At 39.6% G+C, this 18595-nt stretch overlaps 2 protein-coding genes across 7 annotated transcripts in view; both read right to left on the bottom strand.

The window, feature by feature from the left end:
• The window catches only part of LOC107217246 (filamin-A), a 32958-nt gene extending 21754 nt beyond the window's left edge, over positions 1-11204 (bottom strand). The window contains exons 1-8 of one of the 6 annotated variants that reach the window (XM_046741979.1): positions 10973-11204; positions 8774-8875; positions 8060-8673; positions 1626-1975; positions 1413-1540; positions 1115-1129; positions 542-680; positions 34-318 (exon numbers count right to left, since the gene is read on the bottom strand). In XM_046741979.1, coding sequence (XP_046597935.1) covers positions 34-318; positions 542-680; positions 1115-1129; positions 1413-1540; positions 1626-1975; positions 8060-8405 — 1263 coding nt within the window. In that variant the 5' untranslated portion in view covers positions 8406-8673; positions 8774-8875; positions 10973-11204. Of the gene's footprint in view, positions 1-33; positions 319-541; positions 681-1114; positions 1130-1412; positions 1541-1625; positions 1976-8059; positions 8876-10972 lie in introns of all 6 variants that reach the window. The other 5 variants (XM_046741980.1, XM_015654674.2, XM_015654677.2 and 2 more) reach the window with 5 other exon arrangements.
• A 1818-nt stretch (positions 11205-13022) lies between these two features.
• On the bottom strand, positions 13023-16260 carry LOC107217316 (succinate--CoA ligase [GDP-forming] subunit beta, mitochondrial). Its single transcript, XM_015654812.2, has 6 exons — positions 15328-16260; positions 15107-15206; positions 14046-14641; positions 13792-13926; positions 13567-13695; positions 13023-13478 (listed from the first exon to the last, which is right to left on the bottom strand). Exons 1-6 carry the CDS (start codon positions 15527-15529, stop codon positions 13366-13368), a joined length of 1275 nt encoding a protein of 424 aa, XP_015510298.1. The 5' UTR covers positions 15530-16260; the 3' UTR covers positions 13023-13365.
• Positions 16261-18595: the final 2335 nt, after the last annotated feature.

Genomic DNA, 18595 nt, shown 5'->3' with positions numbered 1-18595 from the left:
TCGTTTGGTAGATCAAATCGAAATTGCTCGCACCTGAGGATCCAGAATAATCACTTCTGGCACCCCACGCCCAGCTTCTTTGGTGAAGATGTCGAAGAAGGTCGGTCGATTGATTGCCACGCCGTCGGGCTGCAGTCCAGGACCGCTAGCTGTAACCTTAGTGGAATCCCCGGCGTGACCTTCAACGCTGACGGTGTAAGGACTCTTGGGAATAGCTCTTCCGGCGAATTGAATCTTCACCTTATGAGGACCCTCCACCTTAGGAGTGTAGGATACAGCGTAGGTGAGATTTCTGTCCTTGTTGAACCTGACGTCAGCCTGTAAAGGTATAGGTATAAGCAATTAATTTTAAAGCGGTAACCGCGGTAACTATTTTAATTGTTGATTCCATTCAATGGTGTGTCTCTCACAATCATGACTTGAATTCTTATATTTTCTCGAAGTTGTGTGTAATTACAACAGTTACGCTGAAGTTTGATTATATCACCTTAGGTATGGACAATCCTTTAAATTTATAAGTAATTTCAATAAATCTATTCACCGGAATCTTAGCTCCCTTGGGGTCTTCGACGATTACTTCAACGTTTCCTTTACCGGCAGAGAATGTTTCCACGGTAAAATTTGCTGGGGCACCAACAACGGGTCCAGTCGGTTCGATACCAGGACCATAAGCACGGACTCTGGATTTATGGGAAAATCAATTGTAGTAACATACATGACAGCACGCAGAATGGTGAGCATTGGCATTCAGATACTTATCCGTCAATCGGCCAGTATTGTATTATAACCAAGTGTTACACAAGCGTTAATGCCAAAATGAATATCTAGCTTCTTTAAACAGCAGCCTATAATTATTTGCACAAAGTTATTGAATTTAAACAATTCTTTTTACCGAAATACAACTGGTAATCAATGTATAGGTATACACGTATATCATGGCAATCACGACACACGACACACAGCTGAAATATGATTGCTAAAATCAAGTATATTCCAATTAGATGTCAAAAAGTTAGAAAGTAGTTTCCAAACAATCAGTAAATGTAAATTTGCCAAGTAAAATAGATTACAAAGCCTTAGTTCTTGTAAAATGTACTTGAAGCTCGCGACTTACCGCGGGGGCGGGATGCTGGGACCGAAAAATGAAATTTATGAATCAATTAATTAATGAATTTGGACGAGGAACAAGATGTTTTTTGTTCCCTTCTTACACGTAGTTATTCCTGTATGAGCGCAATTTCGCCTATTCCTTGCCAAGAGATTCATCCACGCAGTTATAATTGATCAACTGTTAATTATAATATAAATAATCACTCTTTCCTTTTTTGATCAATTATATTCTGCAGATGGTCTCTTTGCTCAACGTCTCCTGGCAAGGAACTATTGTTTGTGAGTTATATTTCCCAGCATACCTGTTTGGGTTGGTTTTCGCCCGCAGAGGTGCGCCAGGCTTCAGCTTCGCGTTGGGATATTGCGATAAGTAGGTCATCATTGACATCTCGTCAATGTTGGGATCCACCATCTCCTCCGGTTTGATTAGCTAGAATAAAATGTACGGTCACAAGTCAGTGATCGTTTCAACCCTTTACCAACGATGCCAAATAATCTCAATCAGCACAACGCACCTGAGGTATATTGAGCCAGTCGTCTGCCAGACCCATGGCTTCCGATGCATTTTGAACCGCGTCTTTGGGGTTCCAGTCTTGCCAGTCCGGGCAAAGTCCGGGTGCAACCGCATCCACGAGTGCTCCAACCGCCCTACCGTCGTTCCAGTCCGACGTGAAATTACCGATCGGTAAGTCTGGGACCTTCGCTTGGATCCAGTGCATAAGCCGTTGCTTTGGTGTGGTTCCTTTATCCGGACTCTCGCCATCGTCGCCATCCCACATTGGCATGGAGATTGAGTAGTGCAGAATCAGGGTCCATATCAGTCCCAATATCAGCTTCAACTTGCAGTCCACAATGTCCGAGGAATCTGCACAGTACGAAAATCATTTTACCCTTCTATTTAAAATTTATTTGCTAATTTATGTTCGGATCCGAGAATATCCGACTTTCTGGAGCTAGGTATATGATGCATGATGGATTTACGTTCAAATTATTCCAAGATTCTAGTCCCATGATCCGCTAGTTTTATGCTACCACTTTTTTTTAACGGCGGAACTGGTTTCAAGTAACCATTAAGAGAACTTGGTCCGGCGATGATCGTGAGAGGACCGATTCCTTGCTCAACGACTTCATGTTTAAACACGATTTTAAGCGATTTGGATTCAGCTCTAGTGGCGGTTATAAAAAGCTTGTGTAAATTGCATAACACTTTTTCTCCATATAACGCGTGATGATAAAACTCGGACATTTTTTCATTATTATTGGTTTTTATGTCCTTGTCTTCAACGTTCCGGTCGCGAATGTAGAGGTAATTAAGGAAATGACGTCCACGAAGACTTTAAGTGGGAATTAATGTCTTTCACCGAAGTATCTCAAGCTTATCCTGCGTATCCAATACGTCAGATCACTTAATTTCGTCACTGCGCTACTGGTTAAAGTATTCAAGTCAAATAGATTATCTTATGTGATTATATTAATCTGCACCACTCCTGCAAATAATGGCACTTAATTTCAATCTTAATACAATTACTGAATTAAAACGCGATGCACGGATTACTCTTGCTCTACGATAATCACTCAGGCCGTTTACAATCTAGGATTAAATCTACATATAACGCAGGTGGTACTTTTCTAAACTGTCAAAACTCAATCGCTAAATTTCATGCGTCATTCAACCGAGCAATCATTCATTGAACCAAAGAAAAATGAATAATCAGACTTTATTGATGCATAAATGATGTGAAGTTCGCGCAGCACGATGCAAATTTTGAAAAAAATATTATTTAAGCTATATTTTCACGGCTGACTGTAAGTCGGTCTGTCGATCTGGACAGAGAGTTAAAAAATTAATATTTTCTTACATCAGGTGAAACGATGCGTACATTGTGTTTCTTGTTCTTCTTCTTCTCCTGCTTCAGATTATTTCTACTTTTTCTCGTAGATAGGAAATAATCATCAGTGATGTATTATACGCAGAAAGAGAATGTTACAACAGATCTAATTTACACTGCGTACCATCGACGTTGATCACTTAGCATTCCTATGGTAATTATTCTCAACGACTTAATGTTTTCCCGGAATCTTTTCACCTGAGTCATTTAGGTATACACATGATACGTACATTTTAACGTGTATATTTTATATGACGATTTTTTCAACGTTACAGCTCTCAATTTCTATGCAACACCTCCTCGTTCTGCCAACGGCATAAATTTATTCCGCTATAGAACCATCAGTGACTATACCATATTACGATTTGTCGCCGGTTTTGAAGTTGCGTCATTTCTCGAACAATGAAACTAATTCTTGCCGGCGAATTGTTATCACAGTACATATTAAACTGTGACGTCAGGATTGTTCCATCCAACAATTCAATCCTACCCGGGTTGAAGAATGTTCTTATAACTCATAATATGAAACTGTCTGGCCGTGTGACTAAAAAAAGGCGTGGACTGCGGATTATTTTTCAATTGCATGCAGAAATTTGAATCATTTGATATATGCATGCAACTTGTACCCAACGCAGCACCTGAACCTCTGATTGAAATTGTTAAACTCGTAGTCAGAAATTTGAAACTAAATGCTTTCTGTTGTATCAGCAAATTCTGCGTTGCTAGGTTATGTCAAGTATACCTATCACTATGTACGATAATTTTTTTTAATTACCTTTCCTTTGTGAAAGGCAAATATTTTACAAATGATGCAAAGTTTTCATTATACTACTCTACCTAATTTATTTATAATTTATTTTTATACCAAAATCTATTAAAATCGTATGCGTGGCATTTTGTCGGTCAACAAAATTTCAAAGTAGCTGGCAAGTTTTCAAATGTGATTCACTACTTGTGAATTGGTTGCCAGCCAGTGTCGTATCGTTGCACACTTTTTAACAAACAATTCTAGGTCACTCTCGAGAAATCTTGTAAAAAGTTTTCAATTTTAATCTCAATCAACAGATTTGACTTAGGGAATTTTAATTTTTCCGCTATATCATGAAAACACCATGAAGACAGCTCACAGAAGTACACCGACATTAGAGATTCTCTGAATCCCAGGGCGGTTGAATCAAGCGACAACCAAATAATGTATTAGTGAGCGAACATTATCTCAGGCATAACCGAAACTTAGAATTTTTCAAATATCCACGAGCGCCTTCGAGGCTAACACCTCTCCCTCCTAGGTGATAAACTGCTAACTGTGTACAGCGGCAAGCGTTCGTACGTCGTTATCTCCTAGCCGAGCCGGGCCAGTTTCTTCACCTATTCGTATAGGTATATAATGGCTATAACGGCCTGCTTGCTACGGCACCTTGATGGAACTTTTATATAATATATGTCCTTCTCCACACTCGGAAAATTTGACAGAACTGAAATTTGAAGAAATAATTCCATTCGGAAGAAGAATTCAGGGGTGACATCACTCTAGGATTTTGGAAAATTCGATTTTTTCTTGGTTTAAACAATATGTTAGGGTCATAAAAACCAATATCCAGTTGGTCTTATAATGAACATTTTTTTTTAATAGGTTCAATTGTTGATTTTGTCACAGTGCCTCAGGCCCACGCTGAGTGCTCGTAAAACTTTCAACGTATTGTTCTCGTAACCATATTTTTCAAACTGGGAGGACAGACTACTTGAACACCGTTGCATGGATCGATTTGAAATTTTGACAATAGCTTCACAATTTCATTCTCTACGGAAGTAAGTAGTCGTTTTTTATTTAACGTAAACTTTTTTTTATTGACAATTTACTTCTTATATTTTGACCAAAACACGATTCACTTTTTCAAAAGTGCACTGTTTCTAAAAAATTAGATAAAAAAAACCTGCGTAGTTCTGTAGACAATAGTACATAGATTATAAAAATTTTGGTTTTGTTATTCCAGGTCTTATACCTTACAAGTAATCCGTCCTCCCGTCCTTAATCTCGACGCGGCGCTTGCCTAACTCTGTGAGAAGACAAACATGTATATACGCAGGAACATATATGTAACATTGCCGCGTTGCCATTATGGATCCTTGACGGGATCATAATTGCTCCATGCTTGAGACCGGGTAACAATGAAGTCTTGGCATTCATACTCGGTCGGCTTCGAAGAGTCGTGGATTCGTCTCAAGACTCGGTAAGCATTGCCTGTGGTCGATTCATTCTACCAGCTATTTTAAGCAATTACTACACGGTGACGTTATACAACAAGATATAGGTGATGTAGATATCGCTTGTGAGTATGCACAGGGTTTACAGTGTTGAACTGCAGCCGCACTCAGCCTCAGATCGACGTCAACACTGTGATCAGATCGATTTAAGAGAGTTGGCAGATCGGAGAAGTTTAGTTTATGCCATGCGAAAATGAAAATCCTATGAACGATGTACTGTTCAGTAATGCAATCACAGCTTTGCAAGAATCGTTACACTTTTTTCTTCTGAAATACCAGAAAGATTATTCTTATTCATTGGACTGAAAAACCATCGTCTAACCCGATTCGCTGTTGATTGTTATTCCAAGTTGCTATATATGTATGTATACGGTCGGTATACTCAAGAGTGAAGAGGGTCAAGTATATCACGTAGACAAAGAATAATAACCTTTTGAATCTAGGCTTATCAAGATTCTTGCTCGGAACCTATATCGTTCAAATCCTCGACCGACTTCAGATAGATTGAGAAAACATTCAACCAATGTAGGCTTATAAAAAATATGCACATTTGTAGTCTTCAAAAAATTGTATCACAATTAGCATGGGAGCGAAAAAAATCTGTGCGATCGTCTTTAAGGTCATGTGGTACTCCTACCCATACCGACCGAAAAAACTCACCCATTTTCTTCCTGTATTAAATGAAAAAACGAACGGAAAGGGTTCAAATTATTTAATATATGAAGAAAAAGGGTGAGTTTGCTCGGTCCGTAAAGGTGGGAGTACTACACGACCTTAAGCCTTTCAAACCCTCCAATCGAATCAGAGTATGCGTATTTTGGAACACGTATGGGTACCAGGACGACATGACAAACGGAAGATCGTCCGATGTACAGTTATAACAACAGCGTAGTCCACCGCGTGACGTGAAAGACCAAAAAAAAACATGTATATGCACACGTATACATAGGTGTGTATAGCTGCAGTTGAACAAACGAAAGACTTGTTTCACATGTGCCTCATCTTTGTCTTCTCGCCCAACATTAACTTGCTTCGAAAAGCTGTTCAAGAGCATGATTCTATGATTTTTCAAAAACTCTTTTTTATCATATTCGATCATGACCTCAGTATCGATCCTGAAAACTCGACAATCTCATTCCATTATGTTCTCGGAATTCATGTATACACATATATCTACGTTGGCGATGTTGTTTTGTTTATTTGACCGGGGTCTATAAAGAACAGGTAGTCTGGCCCGTCTGGTCTGGCAGAATCCCTGAGTGGAATGCCGATCGAGCAGAGTTCAGTGGTGAGGTGGGGACGAAGGATCGGGCGTCGCGGACCCGGTATACATACACCTATGTTATACGCTTTCGTACCATGACGTCATCCGTTTCTCAGAGTCAGAGATTACTTCACTACTAAACTTGCATACCGGCTCCAGAGGACGTCATTTCCTAAGTAACTTATGGCTTACACTTCTGATTAACAGAGGCTGCATTTGTCCTGTGATTCGAACAATTTTCCAAGTAGAATCGCGGATGAATTCGTACTGAACGCGCGGCGGTGACGAATCTTGTATTAATCGCTCTGGTCTGATCATGATGGGCGTTGTTTATTTCACGTTCTGCGAATCCGTCAATTATTTTTTATTCAACAGGATATGACTCAAAAGTAATTTGCAGACAGCAACAAACGGTGGTCGTCATGCCCTGTTAGTACAATACTATAGTATCTAAAGTGAGAACAAACTTGTGTTATACGTATATGTATTGAGTTAGTACAGGTTTCTTCGTTTTTACATTGCCATTGCATTTGGCATTAATACCTCATCAAATTTCAAATATCGCAATTGAAGGACCAAACGTTTACACGTATGGTTGGTAGGTCGCTTCAGGCCAGCCAAGAGAAAGTAGGCGTTACTTGTGCAGACCAGGTGAAGGCCAAACAAACGTCATCTTCTTTAAACGCGTACGAGTGCTCACAGTGTCGCTCCCCGTAAATGCTTCTAAATTTCTATGTGGGGCTACAAATTGCAAGCGGCTGCGCGTATCATCCGTTATCAACCACCAGTCAAGTTTTCAGATAAAGCAACTAACCTGCCAATGAGCAATTAAGCCATTTCCAAGAGTTCGAAATGCCGTCAAACAACAATTAAAATCTCCACAATATTTTTCACACAAGTTATATAATGCAATATAATAAACGTCACTCCCTTTGCCAATCTAAAGTTAAGCAGTTACGGAGAATTAAACGGCCGTAAATTTTATAAGGGGTGCTCATTCCAATTATTTTGTGCTCAGTCGATACACCTCGGATAATACGAAAGTCGCGTGATTAAGAACCAACAAGTGGTTGTTGCCGGCCGGCTGATATCACGTGGTTAGAGCGCGCGCGCAAAGGCCGGTACCCCACGTGACCTTCCTTTTTCGAAACAACGACCTCATCCCAAAGCTTCGATCCATGCATCGATTTATAATGTTTGCCAGCAAAAGATTTTCACGATGCACGGGGGAAATTTGAAAAGTGTGATGAAATTCGATCCTTTAATACTTTTGTTGTCGAGGGATTGTACAGTGTTGAAAGACCATTGAATCGAAAAGACAATGACCAACGACGTGCCTCAAAGTGGCGAAGTGTCCGGGTGCCAATTCTTGTAATTATCTCCCAGGTACACCTACTTCGTTATTACGCGATTGAGTAAGAGCACAGTGTGCAAAAACTGTATTGCGTATCTTATCAAACACCGCAGGGTGGAGTTTCAGTGCCAATGTCAGCGTAATCGGAGTAGGTGGCATGCGCATAACTTCACTTACCAATGTTAACGATGCGTATTCCCTGATCGCTGAGGAACTGGAGGGCAACCGATACATTTTCAAGCTTCTGGGAACGAAAGTTAGGTCGTTTGTTGTGCTTGGGTAGTTTCTTCTGGGACAACACCTCGATCAGTGTAACCAGTCTCAGCCCGTCCGACAAATCGGTCTCGAGATCCCCAATCGTTTTACTGGCACATTTGAGATGCTCGTTCGCCCATCTGGTGAATGTGTTCTGTTGGATTCTCTTCCACTTAGCGTCCTCAGCTAACTCCCGCTCTGTCGCGATCATCTCGTCTTCCTCCTCGGCGGAGTTCCCGCTCTCGACTGACTTATCATTGTTATTCATTTTATGAACCACCTCTCCTTAGGCCTGGAGTATCGCAGTGCTTATAGAGGTGGTAAGGAAATATGGTAGTGGCAATACGCCGGTTGTGCGTGCGGTGAAATGTGAATGTGGTGGTAAGGTTTTCGCTGATGGTAGTGACGAGGGTAGATGCCGCTAGCGATCAGCGTAGCTTCGTGTGCTTTGGATTCCAGCTGTCCGTTTATAAGCGGGAGGAAACCACGTCAGCCTGATCCTAATTGCCGATGGTACAGAAGTGATCAGCTGGCCACTAAAACGGGCACTTCAATTCCAGCTACGATAATACAATGTAGCGAAAACTATACCCTGCAATCGGGTATCTTGGGATGATCATCAAAATGCGACCTCACCTTCTTTTTCTCAATCTCCCCACCAATCTCGAAGACAATGCGCTATTGCGTATTTGCCCTCTCCCGGTCTTTCAGCTTTTCCGTCTCAGTTCGTCTCCGTACCTGCAGGAAAAGATCATACTTATTTCAAACAGTAAACAATTTTGCTTAAATAAACAATTGTCCTTGTTCTTGCTAGCGCCGTACGGACTATTGCATCACATATCTAAATACGGAGACCGCAATCTATGCGGTCGCCGGTCAGCTTGCGGTAAGGTCGGCAAGTTAATGAAGTTCTGATAAATGTACTGAAGAGTTATTCTGTAAATTGCGAATACATGTTACGTTGGAATCGTTGTTACGTAGCAATTATAAAATATTTAGCATGTATAAAGGCTTCGATGAATGAAAACACCGTGGACCGACCACGTTTATATGAAAAAAAAACCTGTTCTGTAGCCCAACTCTATAGATTTTGGTAGAACTGTATCATTTCTGTGCACCGATAGATGCCCACATTGTGATATGCATACCGCGTTAATCTGCAGGCTTAAGATTCTTGACGATCTGCAATGCACTGAATTTTTTTGTGGTTCACGTGGCGGAAGGTGTCCGACGTCTTCATAGAATAGAGTCTTATTGTCTAACAATGAATAGCGTTATCCTGATACCCGCGTTCTTCAGGCAACTGGAATAAGGTGGCGTGTCACTTTTCTTTACATGAATATCATACAGCAATTGTTGCGCAAGCGAACCCGCAACGAGGAACCCGAGCTCAGAAACAAACTTGGAAAATAATTTCGCAATCCTATTGAGTAACAAAAATCTACTCTAAGTCACAATTTTAGAAAACATAGGCAAAAAGTATCCCTACTTTGAATTAAAATAACTCGTAAGCTAATGCTCTATTTAATCAGTTAACGCGAATATGACAGTCTATTAGCTTGATCCGACTATGTATAGACCGTTCGCATTCACGACGCCTAAAAATATGCAACCGAACTATCATACCATCCGTTTTTGTTTCGTTAAACCTTGAAAAACCTCCAGACCACACCTGATGATGCGCAACCGAACTATGGTACAATCTGGTTTTGTTTTGTTGGTCCTTTCAGATCTGCGTCGTGCTCAAAAAGATGCCAGTTTAACGGACCTCCTGTTCTATTATAAAACGACGTACAGCATGAAAAATTTTAATTTTCTATCAGACTTGATTAACTGAAAAAGATAGCATCTGCAATATATAACGGGAAGAATTTACGATATTCTGCTTTTCGTTTTCCGTTTTTTGTATATCGACCGGGAGAACAAAGATAAATAGCTGAGTCGGTTTTTTATTTTTTTTTAAACGTAAAATTGTCTCGAAATAGACCCCTGCTCACTACAGCCCACGTACAACTATCTATACGAATGTAGACAAGGTTTTTCGAGATACCAAAGAAGATTCATTCTGTCATCATAAAAATGAATTTTTCATTCTGTCGTATAATACTGCGCAAGAGCGTCTAGGTCAAAATAGAATTTCGCATCACCAGTACAGGTCTCAAATTTCGATATCAGCGGCTGTAGCGAAATTTCGCGATCCTCAGCCATGATACAGTTTAAAGCGTTGCAAAAAGCGTGCAAATGTCTAATGTTATTTAACAGAAATTAGCGACTGTCATGATTCGCTTTCATTCAGAAAAATGTATCACAAAAACCCTAGCCGCAGTGATTCTTGGAATTGAATTGATAATTTCAGTACACATATGTCCATGTGTGTTTACTATACGCAATACAACGAAACAGCGGCGAGTCGAGTTGAACAGGTGAACCAAATATTACGGGCACTTGCAAAACAAACGAATAACGTCTGGCAGCTATAAACGGTCACTCACTGCATAGTCACGTACAGTCGGTGAACTTATCAATCGTGTATGTATTGGAATACTCGGGATGATTTTACTTAAGATTGAAACACTTCTTCTGCAAAATATTACGGTAAAGAAAATATGCCGAGCTTAAAATCGAAAGGAAAATACTCAAACTGGCGTAGAGCCCATCATGATCATCATCGTGATCGTCAACAATCCGCGGTTATTTCACACTCATTCTGATAAAGAAGTTTTTTCACAAAACATGGTCGAATCTATACGAGTATCTTCTGGTCCCAATCGGGGTTAAACTTACACCTGTAAGCCAGAGTGTTTCGCAAGATTCGTTCTAAGATTTTCACCTCACCTCAACTGGTACGACTGGAAGCTGATGCTGCTGTTCTGATGAGCACTTTAAATCCAATTTCTTGAGTACCCGTCGATCGCTGTGGCTAGATAAAGACTGAAAATGTGTAAAGCTCGGCAAAGCTCGACCTGGAGGAAGTGGTCTGCTGATACGTGGGCTGGTCTCCTACGGTACGGTCAAGTTTTTGGTGAGTTCTTGAGCGGATCACTCTCTGGCGTTAACTGTCGGTATTACCAGCGCGAAAGCAGATCCAACTGAAGTTTGCCAAGAATAGAACGCCGCTCCTCGTTCTTACCCTTCAGGGACTGCGGGGATGGCTATATATACATCTATATACATATACACGACGAACGCGGTATGCCACATACAAATGGTCGGTCAGATTTTTCAACGAAAGTGTGAGTGTGAATACGTATGACTATGGGGACAAGCGAGTCAACCAGGCGCCAGCCGTGACGTACCTTCGTGGAAGGAGCCGATGCAAATCAGGGTAATTCCTTTTTGCCCGCCGCAGCGACTTCCTTGGCGCGTTTACGTTTACAATTGCGTTTCATGAATTTCTCCTACCGTTCAAGCAAGTGCAAATGAAAAGTTGCCAGGGAATGATTTTAGGCATCTGCATGAAAATTTGCGGATACTTTTTCCGCGGATTCATTCTAGCGTTTCTATTATTACGTGCAACTACTCTTTGCACGTTTATACTCTCGAAACTATATTTGAAAGCTTTGTACTATTTAGTGCTTATAGCCTGAAAAATAGTTCAAAGTCAGGCCAACTCGAAACAATGACCAAGTCTGTGACTCGCTTCTCACCAGATTCCGTGACGTCGCGATAACGCGATTCATCGCCTAATTTTAATTCTATGTTCGAGTTAAATTTGTGCCGCAGGAGGATCCAATGATTTATTTCGGTTCTTAGCGTAAACACATTGACCTAAAGCCAAAATCAGTCGTACATTCATACCCAATTCATTAACTCTCTACGATTCATTTTTTATAATAAATATTACTATTATTATTATTATTATAAATGAATAATGTATATTTTTTTATAAATATCTCAAAAGCGCTCTTCACCTACTAAAAAAATATAGCTTCATATGAATACTGTAATGCTGAATAGAACATGGTCACTTTTTAAAGTTTGTATCAGGAGTCCATGACCAGTATACCATTATATGCTCAACGACTGTAAGTATCCTACCACAATATGCTGTTCGCACTTATCGCGTCATGCTGTGTTACCTCTTTTGGTAATAGTCTACATTTGCACAATTTATATCAGCTTTATACTTGTATTATACGTATACATATACAGCAACTGTTGAATGTTATCTGCCTACCACGTTAAAGCTGACGCAACACGAATATGTGCGTGCATCTCGAGTCCCGTATACCTATAAGCTCATTGTCAAAGGTCCGAAGAAAGCCTAACTGCGCGAATTTTGGGCGAGGATATAATCTTCTAACAAATCTCGCCAATAATATCCTTCATACACAGCGGGTATATAATTCCTTATCATGTTTCTTTCAAAAGAAAGTAATCTGTCGAAAGTGTTGGATGGTTTTTTATTCCACTAGACATGCAGAGCATTTACTTATCATCTTCTTATGGTGGGGGCGACGGATGACGTGAGTGTCGGTCGATCCCCAGGGCATTACTTAGCTTCGAAAGTCGGTTGGAAATTACAAGCCCTATATGGGTATGAATGAAATGACTGCAAGCTAGTAGCGAGTCCGAGATCAGTCGCGCACACGTATACAGTACATGTTTCAACCTTCTCCTAACTTGGCATTCGAATATAATTATTGAACCCTGCTCGCTAGACGATGTTTATAAACGATTTCTACTCTAAGTTTGGTTTACCTCTCCTGAATCGGTTCCAGCTTATTGGTTGGACTACAAAGTCACCCAAGTCCAAAGGTTTCAAATTAAGGCCTTGACGGAAATACTGAGCTCCAAACTTATTGGACATCTGCAGCTGTGTTGAGTAGTTAGCTAAAGCTTGGAAATTGATCGGAACTTGAAATGCATTCATTAAAGAATTCAATCATTTTCAAGCAAACTTTATTTCAATAAAAATGCATTTACAGTATAAATCATTGCTTCTATATCAGCATCCAATGGAAAATTCTGAATAGATTAACCACTACTATCAGTATTCACACTCCTCTACTAATTATAAAACTTTTCCATTCTCTTCTTCGATTATTACACCACTTACAACTTCGTAAACAACGACATATATCATTCATGGTATAATTTTATTACAGGTATGTACAGCTACGGCATTGTACACCACGTGAAATGTTACTATAATTGAGCAAAGGTACAAGTTACACAGTCTTGAACAAGGAAATTTATCGATAAACGTCGATGGTGGACGGCTATGCCTATTGTCTTATCGCCGCAACGGCTTTTTTAGCAGCCTCATCCAGATCGGAAGCTGAAAGAATCGGTAACCCAGATTCCGCAAGTATTTTTCTGGCTTCCATAACATTCGTACCTAGTTGCATAATAAAATAGTTCGTTTGCATCAAAAATCGCTGTGCCTTTCTAAAATAGTCCGAAAATGAGGTGATCAACAATATTACCTTCCAATCTGACCACAAGTGGGATTTTCAAGCCAAGATTGCGAGCCGCTCCCACAATTCCATTGGCTATCGTTGCGCAGTTTACTATACCGCCGAAAACGTTGACAAGAATAGCTTCCACCTTGGCATCTGAATTTAATATCGAAAGTATTACAACATTCTCGAAGTGTTTCCATTAGTCAAATGATAATCTCGCAGTCGAGAATCAACGTAGAATTTATTTACCTTCGGTGAGAATTCGGAAAGCTTGATATACTTGATCTTCCTTAACGCTACCTCCAACGTCCAAGAAATTAGCTGGCGTTCCCCCGTTTAACTTAATTATATCCATAGTTGCCATGGCTAGCCCAGCTCCGTTAACTATACGTCAATCACATATTGCGATATTATAAATGCATCCGAATACATTGTGAGCAAGAAACATTGTTCTGGTAACGATCAAAATTTTTGTAGGAATATGCGGGGAAGAACTAGATTACCAAGGCATCCAATATTTCCGTCCATTCCGATGTAATTCAAGCTGAACTTCGACGCCTCTACTTCTCTCGGATCATCTTCGCCAGCGTCGTCCAAAGAGAATATGTCTTGCTGCCTGTACTGAGCGTTGTCGTCAAACGATATTTTAGCATCAACAGCGATGATTTGCTTATCCTTGGTTTCTACCAAAGGATTTATCTCGATCTGCAGCGCATCTATGTCAACAAACAACTTCCACAAATTCCTCAATTCAGCAACAGTTTTGTCCAGCAACAACTTATCTCCAAAACCTAAGAAATTTGCTACTTCTTTGGCAATGCTCTCTGTAATTCCCTCGTAAATGTCAAGTGGTATGGTCTTTATTAAATCCGGCGTTTTTTCAGCAACCGCTTCAATGTCCATTCCACCTGCTGGAGAGGCTATCAATACCGGACCGTTATGCTGCCTATCCATTAAAATACAAACGTATGTCTCCTTCACGATGTCAACCGATTCGGCAACCATCACTTTATTCACCACAATCCCATCCTTGGGCGTCTGTTTTGTTATTAAACGATGCCCCAACATGTTCTTTACAATTTCCAGAAGCTTCTCGTGTCTACAAAGTTTTCATACGAATTTTTACGCCTATAATTTAAAGCCGGGTTTCTTGCTTCAAATTCATCCTCGAAATAAATTTCAATTTGGAAGCAAAGAAACTAACCCTTAGCAATATTCAATTCTCAAACATAATCTATGAAGGTTAAAGAACCTAAATATAAGATACTATTTTGTATTACAAATTGTACACGAGCAAAGAGTCACATTAAATTACAACAAAAATCAATTGGTATTTAAATGGATATCTAATTTCTCTGTAGATGAAATTATGAATATTGTGAGGTCTTGATAAAATGGTTTATACGTTTATAAATCATAAATCGAGATTTTGAAATATCAAGAAACATAAATTCCAACAATGTAACCAAGAATGCTATTTTACTATTCTTGCCGAATGTAATCTGTGGGAAGGTTTTTCCGCAAGAATATCGATTATTTTCTATTCTAGCAGAATTGCTCTTACTCTTTAGTGATGTGTACACCACCCTTGAATCCATTATCAAAGTGACCTTTACCCCTCCCTCCTGCCAGAATTTGAGCCTTTACCACGTATTCAGCCGCATCTGTAACGTAAAAAAATGTACTGAACGTTTGCACGTATGATCCGATCAGTTGCAAATATGAGACATTCTGAAGCTCGCAAGTTATACTAACATGACTTAATATTTAAATACATATACTTACTGAATTTGTTTAAGACTTCTGGGGCATATTTCAAGTCGTCGACTATAGCGAAATTTTGTACAGACACACCGCTGTCTCTTAGTAGTAATTTACTCTGATATTCAAGAAGGTTCAAATTCCTCACAGGGATAAGAAACACCCGTGATACATTTTTGAACGAATTAACCAAGAGCGAGGCTCTTTGAACAAGGAATCGCGACATGTTTAACGCTTCAGCACTTTGGCTTCTCTCAACGACCGATACTCTGCAGACAGTACTCAGATACTTTTAACACGGTTTAAGGTTAGGTTGAGAAACTGGTCGGTACAATCGGATCCAAAATTACTACTGTCTTTAGCTTGCCAGTCGTGCATACGGAAGAAAAATAAGTAAAATAATATTATGATTAAAGTACGTTAATCACTCAATACCCAATGGGCGCTCTGTGCTCTGATCGATAAGATTAATTAGGTTATGAGACTGGATAGGGCTGTACAATGAAGTGACCAAACGCTGCGTCGATCAAATAAAATATTTATTTCATCTGTATGAACATGACAATTGGGTGTTATTAGTATTAATAATTGCACACGTGTTAAAACTTTCGAAATATTAACAGTTTGTATGTCTCATCCGAACTCAATAAGCATTCAGGTTATTAACTACAGATGGGACTGGACACTATATACAGTATCGCAGTGATTCACTGAAGATAATTATCGTCCATTATTACATAAACTACAATGTACACAAAATATCAATAAAGAGCAATGTACACGTTATGGTTGTGAAAAAAGATGGAATCAAACACAAACTGCATAATCGGCTGTATGCTGACGGAATGGGAAAATATGGACCATCCGATAAGTTGTCTGTGGGAACCGTAGACATCATGTCGTGAACTCGTAGTGTATAAAGTGGTATAAAGCGAGGGTTACACATTTAGCATCTGTTTCATCACATGTCATATGCATCTCCGGTACTGAACACGCATGCGCAATTACTTGAATCCCTCTTCCATTTTGCCGACTAAGAGAGCAAGAGCGGCAACAGTAATGGACATGTTTACATCGCATCGATTCAATACGCATCAAATCAAGAATCAATTAATCAAAAAAAAGTAATCTATTTCTTCAGCATCTCCGATTATTATTTTTAAATCAATCAGTACTTTGAATGTAGTTTAAGCGCAGGTCTAAAACGGTCATTAGTTGGATATTTTGTGAAGTTCGATTCAAATTAGTGAAAGGAAATTGGGTTTACATTGGATATTAATATTTCAAATTGACAAATATTATACACAATGTAATATTGCGATAGTTTTTGTGGTTCTTTCGACTTATCTGGTATTGAACCCGAACTTTGTAATAGTTTTCACGTAAGATTTCCTTCAGTGATTATAACGTTGCAGAATCAAAGCCTAGTAAAATCAAAACTGCAGCTGATTCTTCACCTATACAATTTGTAGAATAATGAATGTACAGACACAAAGTGCTTGCAACAATCTCTTATCTCTTTTGCGCTGCCGAGTTCGTGGGTAGCTCTGCCTCTGTCCTAGGGAGTTTTGAGCGCTGGCTCAAATTTCAGAACGCTCCCTTAAATAGATTCTGAAACATTCGATAACCCTAAAAATTTTACAACCCATAGTGCACAACCAAGCAAGGACGCTCGGCCGTGCACCCAGCTGATCGTAAGAGCACCTTTGATTTACAACATTATTGTAATTCCTAGTTCTCGTCTAGCGACCTCAACATTGCATGAAAACAGTCTCACAATGGCTCATTTTACTCTTCATCCTTTCCGAAATTGCGCAAAGTATCTCAGCTATGCACTTTTTGATCCCTCAAATGCGGAAAATGTGGAAAAAATAACATGTGTCAAAAACCGAACATTTTTTTTACGATTTTCGGAATTCGGAAAATACACCGGTGAAATTTGAACCCTTTCCGGTCATTTGTTTATTCAACAAAGGAAGAAAAAAGGTGAGTTCGCTCGATCGGTGAAGGTAGGAGTACTATATGACTTTAAAAGTTCCATGCCCCAGTTGCAGTCACAAAAAATATAGTCAAATAGTCAGGATTTCTCGAAGAAAGTTCTTACACTTATTTTCAAAAGTGCCAGAATTTATTCCAGGCACCAATGGTTCGAAAGTTACGGTACACAAATTAAATAATTCGAACTTATTACGTTGTTTTCATACTCATGATTGCAATATGCTGGAGTTTCACCGACGTCAAATTGAAGCGCCACGCCGACAGCGCGAAAAGTCGCTCATGAAAATGGGTACCATCACAAAGGCAAAATGTCGCGCGTCGAAAAGCACGTCGTTAGGTCAATGGTTCTGTATTATATTTTTAATCGAAGAATTGGAAAATCTAGGACTGTTAATTGGAAGTGCGAAAAAACAGAGAAAATGAAGAAGCCAGATGAAGTACCTGGAGGCATATACGGACTGCGCGTAATCGATTCCTCTCGAAAAATTACGTCGATAAAGTGCAACAAAAAATTGATCCAACCATTTTTCAAAATCAGCGAAATGTCGACTGACAAAATCCAAAGGGGTTAGCCTTGCTTTTTTGCGATTTTTAGATATCGGAAACTTTTCGTCTCAAACTCGTTTTGCAGGACTTTTGCTTTAATAGTTAGACCCTTAGGAATGCGAAAAAGACATCAAGAAGAGTGTGGGATTATAAATAGCTGTTCAAGATGTGAGAAAATAATAAAGTTCATTCTCATTATTCTAGAATCGTAATATATGCCACGCATTGAAATGAACCAAGAATGGATATATTTTTTATTTTGGCTTATTGTTCAGAAGAAAGGCCTTGGACACACCGCAATATTTTTAGTATGGACTATGTGGTAATCAACGTATGAACAGGCATCTTAATTATCCACGAGTACACGATTCTGGAATAATGAGAATAAATTAGATTATTTTCACACCTTGAAAAACTACTACCGTTTTATTCGATTTTCTTCTAGCTCCTTTATTTTTTTCGTTCGTTCTCACTTTCAATTAACCATCCTAGATTTTTCACTTCTCAGGCAACCGCGTATTTCAGATCATTAATTCTTTTTGGTTCAGACTCGCGGCATTTTGCCGTTGCGGCGGTACCGATTTTCATGAGCATCTTTTTGCCGCCGACGGCGTGGCACTGTCGCGTCTATTTGACGCCCATGAAAATCCAGTTTTATACCGATTCAAATGAAACCCCACAGCATGGAGCCTAGAGTTACCTCACAGCTTGGAATTGCATCAAATCAAGGTGCATTTTATTCAATTAA

This window comes from Neodiprion lecontei, chromosome 5 (genome assembly GCF_021901455.1).
Source record: "Neodiprion lecontei isolate iyNeoLeco1 chromosome 5, iyNeoLeco1.1, whole genome shotgun sequence".
Taxonomy (NCBI): domain Eukaryota; kingdom Metazoa; phylum Arthropoda; class Insecta; order Hymenoptera; family Diprionidae; genus Neodiprion; species Neodiprion lecontei.
The sequence above is the reverse complement of the archived record's forward strand: the minus strand, read 5'-3'. Positions and strand labels throughout refer to the sequence as shown.

Bases quoted from the DNA above. Each gene is read 5' to 3' on its own strand.
- LOC107217316 (XM_015654812.2), bottom strand. From the start codon at position 15,529: ATGTCGCGATTCCTTGTTCAAAGAGCCTCGCTCTTGGTTAATTCGTTC. The intron at 14,642-15,106 runs GTAAGAGCAATT...AAAACTTTGTAG, and splicing joins GGTGTACACATCACTAAAGA to ACACGAGAAGCTTCTGGAAA. The intron at 13,927-14,045 runs GTAATCTAGTTC...ATTGACGTATAG, and splicing joins CGGAAATATTGGATGCCTTG to TTAACGGAGCTGGGCTAGCC.